This window comes from Macrosteles quadrilineatus, unplaced genomic scaffold (assembly GCF_028750875.1).
Source record: "Macrosteles quadrilineatus isolate MER2022 unplaced genomic scaffold, UCM_ALF_1.0 Scaffold_7__1_contigs__length_78375512, whole genome shotgun sequence".
NCBI classification, from domain to species: domain Eukaryota; kingdom Metazoa; phylum Arthropoda; class Insecta; order Hemiptera; family Cicadellidae; genus Macrosteles; species Macrosteles quadrilineatus.
In genome coordinates, this window is record NW_026542600.1 from 21,834,004 (window position 1) to 21,848,925 (window position 14,922).

Sequence of the window (14,922 nt, forward strand, 5' to 3'; positions counted from 1 at the left end):
CGTAGAAATATATAATAAAACTTTCCTGGAAACAAACAAGGCAAATTGGTACAAAAAATCCAAAATGAGTACAAAAAGATCCCCTGGTTTAGAAACACCAAAATGAATAGATTCGATCTTATTAACATTTTTAGAACTAGATTTGGTCACGCAAACGTAAACAATAGCCTGCATAAAATCAAAAAGTATTTCACACCACTTTTTATGAACTGCATGGATAACAAAGTTGAAACAATAGAACACATATTGCTAGAATGTCCACAGCATAGTTACGCAAGAATAGCATGCTTTAAAAAAATAAAAAAAAGATAACCGACAGGAAAAATAGACAAATTATCACCTTGACAGATCTAATGAAGACCGAAGACCTAGAGATATACAAAGAGTTAAATGCATTCCTTCGCATGATTAAAAGACCTCTTTAAAGACAAAACACACTGACACACTCAAAACAAACCTAAATGTTTCTAGTGTGTTCCTGGCTGGTGGGTTCTTCATTCCGCGGTCTTATCCCCTTTCGGGTTAGGAAAGTCTGCTTGATAGACCCCAAGCAGTGAAGACACTCAACCCTGACCTTCCTCAAAATCCCATCTTACCACAGAAATATCCCAATCTTTTTGAAAAACAAATAACAAAATAATATAACCATGTGTGAATAGTAACTATGCTAACAAAATTATTGACAATTAACCATGTGACTAACAAACTGTTTCAGATGACAATACTAACCTGAAGGAAGCAACCGAAATAAAAAAGTTATATTTAAAATACTGAACCACGCGGCTGCATTGTTTTAACCGAGCAAAGCCGGCCGTTTTTGGCAAAATAGAAAAAAAAAAAAAATCAGAGTCAGAGAGGATCACACACTGCCTGCAGTAAGGTCAATACTCAATAGCTAAACTCAAACTCAAATCAAATCTGCCATCAGTGCCATCTGCCCCATGTGCTTCGATTTGTATGTTTTCTACGCCAATATCAATTAACAATTGAATAATTGCTACGTTTTGAAAGGGAACAATCCACACCCTGGACTTTTTACCATCTAATAACGTCGACCTTTTTGTCAGTTAGGCCTAGCTTTATTAAGTGAATTCATGACCCGATGGCAAATGGAATCTGGGTCTGGAAACTAGGCCTATCTCGCTTAGATTCGAATCAGATACCTACGGAATTGAAGCCGAGCACTTCGGCTACTCGCTGTTTCTCTCGGCATTTTAATTGAAGAAATTTTGGCAGTTTTTGTTGGTTTACTTCATCAAAATGGATCAAGGTACAGTAAGACAAGTTCTATCTGTTTAAGTATGTGTTAACTCTTGTCTTAAGGTTTCAAAGGGGATTAATTTGAGTAGGCCTACCTAAGTAATACAAAATTAGTTCCAAAGTAGGAACTAAATTGGCTTCATAATCATAGTAATTTGGATTGCTACTTTAAATTATCCCAACATCTGCTAGGCCTAGTTAAGGCAATTGGCCTAAACCATTAAATTATAGCATGTTGAACAAAAGAAAATTTATTTTGTGCACTAGGCCTAGGATAGCCTAGGCTTAAATATACTTGATTTCATGAAGTTTGAGACACTTGCACGGACGCAAAAAAAATGCCTTCAAAAGGGGTATGGTGGGCTGTCGATACAAATTGCCACATAAGTTTCCTTTGGCCTATTCAGTCAATCAAAAATCGAGATGCTAGCCTACTGGCCTTTCCTCTCCTTCTCTTAAACCATTACTTTGCCTGGTGACCTATCTATTAGACCTTGGTCTAGACATTTGATATAGGCTATCTCTTTACCACGTTGACTGCTAACCATACGTTTACACGCTGTGTTGTAATGCACAGGTCATCCATGGAACCGTGTTGCTCTAAAGCCAACTAGCCATACTCAGTGTGGGACAGCTTTCTTCCAGGGGCTTTATCGAGCCAGTTTATTGAGTCCTCTAACCCTCCAGTACACGTGCCGCGGACTCAGAGTCTGCACATTTGGAAAAGCGTGCCGAAATAAGTGAATCTATGAGCGAATGACATGACGTGCTATTTACCTTCTGAAAGTTAGACAAACTATCATTTTAGCCTTTATTTATATAAAAACGTATTAAACCCATTTATAATCAATCAAATTGCACATTAAAAACTCTTACTTTATATATTAAAAAAATATATAGCAAACAAAAAACCACCATAGGTGGCCCACGTAGCTTCCCCGTTCCGTGGAATCTCCCACGTGAGCAGTGACACCCGGAGCCAGGCTTCTTGCTACGCTACTCTTCAGGTTTCAACGGATTAATAGGGTTGAGCAGGGGAGGTTTGAGAGCAAAATAATGTTCAATCGGTTCCTAGAAAGGGGCACAAAAGTAGGCCTTACTTGCTGTTCCTTGTAAAACTGCAGGTTGGCGATAACACATAAAAAAAAACAAAAACAAATGTGCCCGGTGGAAAACTCTAGGGGAACGTAACTTTCCGCAGTGTGAGGGTAACGGCTGGGTGCACTCAATCAGCCAATCCCTGTCTCTGAGCCCGGAAGGTATGGTTATGTAGAGTGTGGGGGGTTTCCTCTGGAACCTCAATTGAGTTAAGGGTGTCGCCACCTTTGGTGGATAGGTTCATCCGGGCGGGTCGCACTTCTAAGCCCGCCTCCTTTTGGGAAACCCGAGGGCCTGGCAGTGATGTTGGGCTTGATGGGGAAACCAAGTAGATCAGGTGTTGGGATCAAGCCCGCTAGGGGTATCTGGGGATCTATCGCCCTGGGTATCCCTGATTTCCCAGCAATGGGATGGCCTTGATCGGGTAGTGGTGGAATAGGGGGGTGGGGGTTCCCCCGTCAGCTTGCTGGCGAACCCCTTCCTCCTGGCTTTGATGGCGGGTTTTGGCCTGTCAAGGATTGGATAGGTCCCGAGTGTTGCTTGCACTAAATGCGTCAGGGCATTTCATTATGGGCCTTCAGGTTTTCTACCTAGGCTGGTTTCAGGTGGAGTGACGCTTAAAACCAAGTAGCCGGTATCCCTGGTTAGGATTGAGGGGCAACCATCTTTCTGAAGGGTTGCTTCGGCAGCCGGTGAGCCGGTGAGTGCGTATGCTCCGACCTACACCATGGGGCCCGGGTATGTTTAATTATAGGTACCGGGTTTGTAGTTGAGGGGCTTCGGCTCTTTCGACAAAACAAAATGGAAATGGAATGGTGGAAAGCTCCGTCACATATGGAGGGTTAAGGATATATCTGAGTGAAAATGCAATCAGACACATGGGAATTCGCTTAGTCCGTATTCTAGGTTTGCTGCGGGCATTTGTCTTTGTTATTGGTATCTGCAATAATCTCTTCAATAAACCGGTTTACCATTTATTACTAATATTGCTATGACTAATCTTTTATGTGGAGACACCACAATGGTATTTTGTATGTTGCGTTAATTACTTCGATGTACAGTCGTAGGAGCTCTGTTGTATAGAGGTAATATGACCCTAGATAGAGATTGTAACTACAGGATATTACCTGTACAGTTATTGATATATGATTGCCATCAGAGACTATTCAAATTGTATTATACAGGGAGCGGCAGAAATATCTGACGGTTTTCAAGCGAGTACAGTCCGGCAGCCGAGTGGAGGGGGGTGGTGGGGAGCGGCTCATTCTCAAGGCCAAGTGACCCCATTTCAGTCGCCATGGAGCAGTGGACCGGTATACCGGTATACATCGCGCGTTTGTCGTTGAGGCGTATTTTAAAGTGGCAATTCTGTTGATACGCAACATAAGTTTCGTAGGCATTTTAATGTGGCTTGTGGGGAACCTGTCCCATCCCGAAACACCATCAAATTGTGGGTAGATACCTTTAGATCCACAGGATCAACTGCAAAACGTAGGCCTACAGGCCATCCAAGGTCAGTGAGGACGCCGGAGAACGTGGAGCGAGTGTGACAAGCTGTGCTAACAAGCTTGCATCGCCTGGCGCGTAGACAAGCTGCTGCTCTTGGCATGTCTGATCGCTCTATTCGACGAATTTTGCACTCAGACCTTCACTTTCACCCACATAAAATAGCAATCGTCCAAAAACTTCAGCTTCACGATCACGCTAATCGTCAAACATTTTCAGAGCAAATGATAGATTTGATGGATGACGAAAACATTCTTGTAATGAGTGATGAGGCCCATTTTCACCTAGATGGCTATGTAAACAAACAGAATTTTAGGTATTGGTCACATGCTATTCGTTTTGCAGTTGATCCTGTAGATCTAAAGGTATCTACCCACAATTTGTGTTTCGGGATGGGATAGGTTCCCCACAAGCCACATTAAAATGCCTACAAAACTTACGTTGCGTATCAACAACAGAATCGCCACTTACACCTCAACGACAAACGCGCGATGTATACCGGTCCACTGCTCCATGGCGACTGAAATGGGGTCACTTGGCCTTGAGAATGAGCCGCTCCCCATCACCCCCCTCCACTCGGCTGCCGGACTGTACTCGCTTGAAAACCGTCAGATATTTCTGCCGCTCCCTGTACTAGTGTGATGTTGCTCGAATTTGAGCAATTGCAAAGTATTAGGCTACATGAGTTATTTCAAAACGAATAACAGTCATATTTACAATGAGTTTAAAAGAGTCAACTCAAAGATTACCGGTGTGTAACTCAGACCATGTTTATCTTCATTATTGATTAAACCTAAAGCATTCCGCCCGGTTTTCTCCTTCTCAAAATGCCTCGCTGAACAGGCAACACAGGTCATCGATAGAGGGCCAATTGAGAACGAAAAGTCGTTTTGGGGGTGATGTTAATGCACATTTGTAACCTAATAGTTGAGATTGTCCAGGGTCAGGTACTGACTGTGATGAGTTAAGCCTATTACGCGCCACTGTTCTGTAACTGCGGTCGTTATCACGATTACGCCTCCTGTCTATGTTTTGTTGACGTCGCGTTGGAGTCATTTAAAAGAAAAAAAACAACAAATAAACCAATTAGATAGCTACACAAAACAATGATAAATGCACAAATTTAAGTTACAATCATGCTAACACAATCCGTCATAGTGACACAAAACAACGATAAATACACAAATTTAAGATACAACCATACTAACACGATCCGTCTTGGGGGTTATAATTACACTACTCAAATAGTAAATAAATGTAGGCCTACTCAATGCGTTTCATTGAATTGAAAAACAAAACAGCAATTAAATTACAGCTAATCTAAATGTAAACAATTATGTTCTTCTTAAGCATAACATGGGAACTTTTAAAGCCACTTTCAAAAATGTAAGGCCAGTTTGCAAATCTATGCGACACGCTCTTTCCAATGTGACGTCAATGGAAAACATCGGTTAAGAAATGGCGGAGGAGTTCAACCGACAAAGTTTGATGTAGCGTAATAATTATATAGGCCTAGATCGAAGTTTTGTAAATTATTGTATTTGTTTTGCAGTTTTGAAATGTACATGAATTATTATTGTGGAGATTAAAATAAAAGTTTTATCAGCAATTTGGTTAAATAAATAAATAAATCTTTATTGTCACATAACGTTTACAAAATATAGCAATGCTATAAAACAGTGTGACATTGTCAATACAGTATACAAATACCTTAAAACTAAGGAGTTATAAAAGAATAAAATAAACTAACGCTATGAAAATAGAAATAATTGTTGTAGACAAAATAGATAAACTTAAACATTGCATTTAAAATACCAAATAATTACACATCTTGATCACATAAAAACTCATCTATACTATAATATGTTTTCCTTAAAAGAAAATTAGTAAGGCTGCTCTTGAAATGCTTAGACTGTATTCTGTTTTTGAGCTCTTGAGACAATTTATTAAAAAACTTTTTGCCCATGTATGTCGGAGTTTTTTCTACTAATGAAAGACGGTGCCGCGGATATTGAAAATTATATTTAAACCTAGTATCGTACTTATGCTTGACATTTTCACTAGATAATTTTTCAAAATTTCCCTCCACCATCAAAAGTGTTTTAAAAATGGTTAAACTCGGAACAGTCATTATCCCTAATTCTTTAAAAATAGGTTTACATGATGTTCTCCAAGGAGCAAATATCATTATTCTTAAAAACCTTTTTTGTATCTTAAAAATTAAATCAATGTTTGATGCAAAGCCCCAGAATTCAATTCCATACTGAAGAATTGAATAGAAGTATGCATAATATAACATCAAACGAGTTTTTAAGTCAATTGTGTTTCTTAAACATATCATTTGATAACATGCCGAATTCAGTCTACTAATCAAATTTTCAATGCTTTTGTTCCAATTTAAATTTGAGTCTACGTACAATCCGAGAAATTTTGCATCATCTTGAACACATAAATTTTGGTCACTAAACTCTCTTGCCTGATCAGTACAAAACTTTACCAATTGGGTTTTATCTTGATTCATTTTTAAACCGTTAATATTGAACCACCGTTCCAATTCCGATAGGGCTTGTTTAACTTTGAGAGATAGTTCTGAATCATTTTTAGATTTGACAACTGCAGTTGTATCGTCGGCAAATAAAACAAGGTTGTTGGAAACATTTTTAGGCAAGTCATTTATATATAAAATAAAGAGTAAAGGTCCGAGAATTGACCCTTGGGGAACACCAACTGTAATTTTTTCCCATTCTGATATTGATTTTTCATTATTTTTAAAAATTACTGTTCTTTGAAATCGATTTGTCAAGTATGAAGTCAACCATAAAACAGATTCTTTTGAAAAGTTATAAATTTTTAGCTTTTTTAAAAGTATATCATGGTTGACACAGTCAAATGCCTTGGATAGGTCACAAAACACTCCCATTGTGGTTATACTGAAGTTTTTATTTTGAAGTTATGCCGAGGATTGTTTGTATAACACTATTGAGGTATTGCTAACCTTACTACTTTGTATATAACCCTGAAAAGCAAAAATCCTTTTAGCGAATTTCCCTATAGGGAAGTAGCTATTACCGTAGGTGGCACGGTAAGACCTAGACCTGGGACCGATTTACTTTTTCATTTTGATGTCCCCAGAGGCCAAAAACACCATTCGTTCAAATTTTTATATATGTATATATATATATATATATTTATATACTTTTGTACCCACCCGGAGAGGCAGTCACCGCGCTGGTAATTTACTCGGTGTGGCAGTCACCCACCCGAAAGCCAGTCAGCTCTCCCAAAAGCCAGTCAGGTATGGCTTCCCGTGCACTTTATACGTTTGAAAACAGCTTAACCGGTGCTGCTGCCTGTGTCGATAAGCGTAACTGCAATACCAATGCGGAGACTGTCTCATCGTGTGTTCTTGTTCTATCGTGGAGTAGTGTAGCCAGTACGGCACCCTCCTCGCCTACTTTGTAGCGGTAACACCCAGCGGTCTGTAACCTTCGTTTACTCCTTGTTACTATTTATGTTGGGATAGTGATTAAATACGTGTTAATGTTTAAACATGTTCATATTCCAAATAAAGATGATGCACCTCTAATAAGGAACTACGAATATTAATTAATTATAAATGGTTGAATCTTAAAACCTACCCGGTCATCATCCCAAATTTTAAGTTTTATTTTTTTCACCTTGAGTAGAAATTTTAGTCAATATCTCCTTTATTGACGTACAATATTTACAGTGTGTCCACGGACCGGGAAGATCGGAAATTATACGGATTTTCTTTATCTCGGGAAATATACGTGAATCTTCTCCGAGATACGGAAACTGTTTTTTTACGCTTACTAACTTTAATAACTACGAAACTACACTCGATAGATAAAAGATGTTTATAATAATTTTAATTTTACAAACAAACCATTACATGAATTCTATTTTGGGATGGATGAAAGATAAGGAAGCAACAAAAAGTGGTCACGAGTGCTAATACGGGGGGAGGGGTACACCATGACAAACGCCAGAAACGATTATTTGTTTACTTTTCAGATTCCTTATCAAATCTCTCTCTCTCTCTCCCTTTCTCTCCCTCCCTCTCTCTCACTCCCCCCCCCTCTCTCTCTCTAACGATGTACAGTTTGTGGACTTTACTGAATGGCTCGTTTTAAGATCGTATCATTACGAATCGTATCATTTTAAGATTTTCTTACACGAGAAATGCATTTTCCATTTTTAAATTTCTCAGGTACAAATTTTATGAAATAACATTATTGCATTGTTTGACAATAATATTGTACTTAGGAACTGAAATAAAATTCAGGAGGTCAGTTATCAAACATACAATAGCGTACTTAAATAACGTTAAGTATTACTAATTGACGTTAATCAAAACCAGTAGTCAATATTTAGGTTTGTTGCACTAGATTTAGACACTGCGGACTTGCATTTGCTATTTTATATTCAGGTCGGATTTATTTAAAACTAAACAAATACAAACTCATTCGTGGTCCGAAAATTCCCCTCTTCCAAGTAAGGCTATAACGGCACATTACAAAACGAGAAAGTTGAAATTCTCAGAACTCATCTGAATGTTCGTCTACCTCTTGGCGCATCCATTGCAGTGATTCAATGGTGTCAGACTCCGACCAGCTTGTCGTGTGTCGAGTGCTCGAAACTGTGCAAATTTGACTAGTAGAGTAGCAGTCATCTTCTATAGAAATAAAATTACAGTTTTGTCTGTCCATTGCGTAGAATCATGCAGTTTTTTGTTGTTGTTATTTTTACGTTTCATAGCCTAAGAAAGCCGAAACGAGTATCATCTCAATTTCTGTCTGTCTGTCTTTCTGTAATTCTGTATGTACCGACAAAATGTAAATTTACGCTGCCTACTCCGAGAAAACTAGATTACGGTATGCTATATAGTATAAACATCTACCATATCCATAATAATGTTCTACCGCTGCATCTAAACAGCAGAAAAAAGGAAATCACCAAAGATTCGCACAATACTACAAATTATTTATAAATAAAAAAAACATTAGCATAACTGTAAACAATCCTATTTTGTCACTTCCAATTGTGTATCAAAGGTTTTTGTTGCGGCTTGGTTCAAGTTAGCTGTTGTCGTAAATGAAAAAAAATAATAGTGCTGCACTCTATTGGTAAACCCTATAAATCCTTAATGCTGTTGAATATCATAGAACCAACATGTGTAATTGAAACAACAGGTAAAATTCTTTAATTGATTTCAAATATGAATACTGATAAGGTTAACATGGGAATTCCCAGGGCCACTAGGGTGGAGCCCGAAAGGATCTGAGCCCGAAAGGATCTTTGAGATAAGAGTATGTCTACAGTATATGTTAATCTGGAATGTGAGCTATCTTCATATCGAATTCCAGCTCAATCTGACCAGTAATTAATGCGTAATTGAACTTCAAACAAACAAACAAACACACAAACTTTCACATTTATAATATTACTGTAGTAAGATTAGTAAGATAGGGGGTGTAGGTGTATGACCGAGGCTGTAATCCTCTTAATCACGGTCGGTTGACCTGTCAGTTTTAGGTTGGTGTCGAACGCTTCCGCATCAACCGTGCATAGCCGAAGCCGAACTGTTCGCGGCTAATTGTTAGCTCTATCACCGTCGCTGTCAAAACGTATCGTTTGTAGGTTAAATTTAAATTTAATTTTACCGTCATAACCTAACCAAACTAACCAAACTTGCTGATAATGAAAAATCGAATGAAGGTTTACTAATAAAAAAATAGCTCTGTTCATAAAATAAAATTACAAATGCCTAACATTTAATTTTATAGTTTTTTAAATTATAAAATTAAACTATCATAACCTAACCAAACCAACCAAACTTGCTGATAATTAAAAAACCAAATAAAGGTTGATAATCGAAAAATAGTTTTGGTCATAAAGTTATAAATTATAACAAAAGATGTACAGTTAAGAAGTAATCGCATTCTAAGCGAAATCTTTGACAAAAGGTTAACGCCTCCAGTGGGATTCAGAATTCTCGGTTCCCCACCCCTCCACTGGTGACCACTACCCTCAGGCCATAAATCAGGTGATTAACCCAAACAAAGATCTGGGACGCTGTCCGTCTCCCGTAAGATAGGATGTATTAATTAAATATTGATTACTAGCTGTATGCCTGTTCTACGCACGGGGATCTTATAGTGGTCAGTTATATAAAGAACAGCAGATGGTTTGCATATTTTCAGATATACTGGCCAAACTATTATATAGAAACAAATACAGTATCTGACAGTTTCAAGTAAAAAAAATGCGTACCTAATAGATCTATGTGGGGTACACTTTTGTATCTGATGGCACAAACAACTAAATGATTATTCGATTGTTTAATTCGATATATCGTTTGGTTAGTTAGGTTAGGTTAACCTTACCTAACTCACCAAACGACATAAAGTTAAAATACTATACCTCAACCTCGCCATTAAACATTCAGGTTGGAAATTTCACTATCAAAGGTGCTCTTTTCCTGTCTGTACGGAACACTGAGTAATATGCGCTACCAACTTATAAATAATTGTTTAGGCCTACGAACCCAAGAGATGGGCAATTGGTCTATTGGCTGTATGGTCCAGCGAGCAGCACATAGCGTTGAGAAGACACATTGGAAAAGCGATTTGAGCATAATCCGTAAACCTCTGTTACAATCACCCACTGCAGTTGTCACTGTACATTTTACCACAGACAACACAACCACCATTCAAGTGTCGTCAATGAGTTGAAACCTTTTGTGTAAGCTATTGGTAACGCTTATTTAAAAAATATAAGTTTCCCAGCCATACAGAACACTGATTCAAGGTCTTTTCCCCAGTTATCAAAACTCAATAAAAATGTTATACACAAAGAAGCTCTTTTTTCATTTACAGTTACCCTACACATTATTGCACTTGCGAAAATCCGTTATGTAAGGAAACACGGTTTTAATCCAACTTGGTTTGGATTCGCTTTTGAAACGTGATCGGAAATGATTGCGGTATTTCTAAACAACGTTTAATGTAAACATATCAGTGACAGCTATAGAAAAATAATTTTGATCCGAACAGCTGTTCGCTATTTCATAGATGATTATGTGATAAAACTTGACAAAAATCACACAAAATAGGGTTTTTAAACGTCCGTAAGTTTTTTTACAAATTAGTGAGGCCATATTTTAATAGCTAAAGACACTTTTGCCAATCTAGTGAACACATTAAAATGATTTGGATTTTGATAGGTACTCTTGTTTTTCAGGAGAAGGCCGTGTAAAATGGCTTTTGGTCCGTGACAGACGGAAGACAGACAGAAATTGAGATGAGACTTGTTTCGGATTCTTGAATGTATAAAACGTAAAAATAACCTAAAAGTACAGACAAAACTCTAATTTTATATATATAGATTTGTACCTCTGGTGATTTTTATTAGAAGGTTATTGAAGTAAATAAAGAACAATTTACAAACCATCCGACCAGTGTTTTCATTTAAAAAGTACGTAGGCCTATTTGATTGGCTTTGTTTTCTGAACTAAAATATCTATTTTCTGATCTATTTTGAGTTCCTGGTTTCGAAACATAATTTGGCAAAACAATTATTTATTCATTAAACAACTTGATTGGAAAATAATTTTTTAACTTTGGAGGACAATTTTAATCATAAAAAACTTTTGAATTCTAATAAACCTAGCTGCTGTACCCGTATTTTGCATCGGAGAGGATTTTGAAGAGAAAAAGTTTGATACACGTCATATATATCAAATCCCACTCCAAACACGTCATGTTAATACGTTTACTTCCTTAAATTAAGAAAGTCACAATCTCCAATTAACAGGCTCGTAGCAAAAATTAAAAGTTTCACAATTCGAATAGTTTCTACCTTTTGGACCGTAAAATCAAAGCACTGCACTTACAGCTGACTTCGTTTAACATTCTGTTATCTACATTCTTCAAAAATGTAAACATTGTGAAACTTTGAAATCCCATGGGGCGTAATTCAAAGAAAACACGTTAAAAGTAATCGGTATATGTGTCAACCAGGTACAGGGTTACCTCTTGAATTTATATAGATAATAAATCAAAAAATAAAGAAAATATAAGTTTATTGATTATTGGCCGTTATAAGATAAACAATCGAATCACGAAACATGACTTGATTAAGTAACCACACATCACTGCGTCTATATCTTCATTCTCATGTAAAAATTGCTTCGATTGTGGCTATATATAATAGGGAAGTAAGATTTCACTGTACAACGCGCTCAGTAAGCTCGAGAACCAGCAATAAGTTGGAAATAACCAGCCGAACCAACCATCCAGTGCTTCGCTAGTCGCTACCCCAGGTCGGTCGGTAGCCCATCAATGGAACCCGTTAGGTTCGCCCCTGCCTCTCGCCGCAAGAGAGACAAGAATTTTGCCTTGTTCTCCCGCCTTCGATTGTTTGAGGCGGGAAAACTATCTATGTGCTACGGCCCGCACAACACAGGATATTGTTTTCGTATTATAACTGTGAACGTTAGCTTTTATGCACTCCCTTGGAGAATAATTCAAAACTGCAAAGAACATTTATAATCCCACAGTATACTAGATATTTAAACTATAAATACTTTGGTTGTTTGAAAAAATATTTTTGGACGATAAATTTTGCAAATGTTTGAAACTATCCAAGATGGCTGCTTGCCTCCAAGGACTCAACAATAGGCCTACTTGTGCGACTATAAAAAAATAACTCCCCCCCCCCTTGCGCTTGCTAATTAGCTCGGTACATATTTGTATCCACAGTTGGCAGGACAATAGCCATTAAGATGACCAAAGATTACATTGGCATTTAGGTATTTAACCTGTAGAATAGTAATTTTTAAGTAATCTGGAAGACTACTAATTAAAATGAAGTGCGAAAGATTGGTTATAAGAGTGATCAATGCTTGAAGCATTATCCGTTTGTTTGAGGTGCGGATTTTCAAGCTTGTAGAACAAATAAATATTATACAAAGTAGAAGGGCAGGGGTGAAATTGACTGAAGTGACGGGATACCCAGTGGATTTTCAGTGACTGGATTCCAGTGGTATGCGGTAAAATATATAGTGACTGGCTTAGCAGCACAAATTTTACGTGACTGGCTTTCCCGTGCAAATGCGGTGGTGACTGCATTAGCATAGCAGTTTTTACGTAATTATATTTTAGTATTTTTAAGAAAAAAAGAGATATATACATTCAGAAATGTCTAGGCTTAAGATATTTACCAATATATATTATATATATATCATAGTCTTGAAATATATTGGGGGGTGCAACTGACTGACTTCCAGTGTATATTTCATGTGACTGACTTCCCGGGCGCGGCCGTGTATATATATATATATATATATGTTCTGTATTTAATTAATTATTACTATATTTATCATCATAATTATTGTTCAATTAGTGATAGCTTATTTCCAAACCAAATCTGTATTTTTAAATCTCATTTCAATTTCATTAAGTATTGTTGTATCAAATGTTAGAGTCTCACTCACACAAGCCTACATAAAACACACACACTATCTCGGCTGTGTTGCCCGATGCAGGACGAATCCTATTGGTTAAAAAATGTGGCGTGATATGGACATGGATAAATTTGCGGTACCCCTCTAAGAAACATTGAGGTAGCGTCCCTTCCCCCTCCAAAAATAATGTTCAGTTGAAATGTAACTCTCCTCGGCTGAATACGTGCATTGCGCCGTATTTCGTTAGTCTTTCTCTATTTATAAACTTTTACCTCTAAAACCGTTTCTCGGACTCTCTAACGCTCTTCTATCGTTTGTCACGAACAATTAATAAAACTTTCTCGACGTCAAACTCTGTAAAAGGTGTTTTTTTTTCTTAAATAAGTTATTAAGTACGTTATCACTGTCGCCGCTAAGTAGTTACATCCGCCGCGTCTTCGTCGCGAGTGCCTGTGTCAAGTGCCAACTTTAGTGGATTAGGATTACTGGATTCCCCACAAGTGTTCCCCAAAAGTGTGCACACTTCCCTCATCTCTACTCAACCTACAAGTTGGCTACCCTCTTCCCAAGACGTCGTCTTCTGCCATCCACTCACGGCTTCCGCCCATGTGCCACCTCTACTCTCTAGTGTTTCTTGTTACTCTTCACCCTTGGATTATTGGTGAGTCATATATTACCCTCTTTACGCCCCATTTAATGTTTTTTTTTTTTTTTTCAAGCAAAACCAATTATTTATTTATTGAATAACTTTAAAGCTATACAAATACAAATGTAATTTATATAATGAAAAAAAGAAACCTTAAATTGTTCTCTGCTCCGTGTTCAAAGGAAAACCTCGTTGTTGTTGACATCAATGTATAAAAAGAAAACAAAATTCGCAGGAAATAAATTTATGTCCCATCTTCCAAAAATACTTCTAACTGAAAATGATACAAAAAAGTTTAAAAATTGTCTGAAACAGTATTTGATTAAAATTGCCCCTTATTCTCTTAAAGAGTTTTGGGAGAACAAATAAAATAGATATTCTGTCTTATTTTTAGTTCTTAAATGTAAAACACTTTATTTTGCAAGATCTGACTCTATTCCTGTACAATTGTACTTAAATGAATAAAGGATATTTTGATTTGATTTGATTTGAATGTAGGAGACATAACCTGAGTCATCTAACCACTGGATCATGTAATGTGGCTCATCAGCTGTTACCAAGATTGGTGGATACCTTTGACCAGTCCTGGGGTACTCACCGCGATTAAGCCGCCATATTTCACGAAGCTGCAGTTCTCCGTTACCAGAAACAGCTAAATGGAAATGGGCACCAACGTCTGGTTGTAGAGGATCCACAGAATACGGACGTATTTCGTGAACCTGCAGCCCTTCGTCCGAGTCTGAATCGATCCTTGGTACTTCAGGAGAGGGTGGTGAAGAAACTCCTTCATCCTCAGAATCAGGAGAGTCGTATAATTTAGGATGGTCTTCTTCGTCCGAGTCTGAATCGATCCTTGGTACTTCAGGAGAGGGTGGCGAAGAAACTCCTTCATTCTCAGAATCAGGAGAGTCGTATAATTTAGGAT

At 37.6% G+C, this 14,922-nt stretch overlaps 1 protein-coding gene across 2 annotated transcripts in view; it reads left to right on the forward strand.

The window, feature by feature from the left end:
- The first annotated feature begins 933 nt into the window (after positions 1-933).
- LOC128997986 (prolyl 3-hydroxylase sudestada1-like) overlaps positions 934-14,922 on the forward strand; it is a 91,454-nt gene continuing 77,465 nt past the window's right edge. For both annotated transcript variants that reach the window (XM_054423874.1, XM_054423875.1), the window contains exon 1: positions 934-1,270. In XM_054423874.1, coding sequence (XP_054279849.1) covers positions 1,261-1,270 — 10 coding nt within the window. In that variant the 5' untranslated portion in view covers positions 934-1,260. The remainder of the gene's footprint in view (positions 1,271-14,922) is intronic.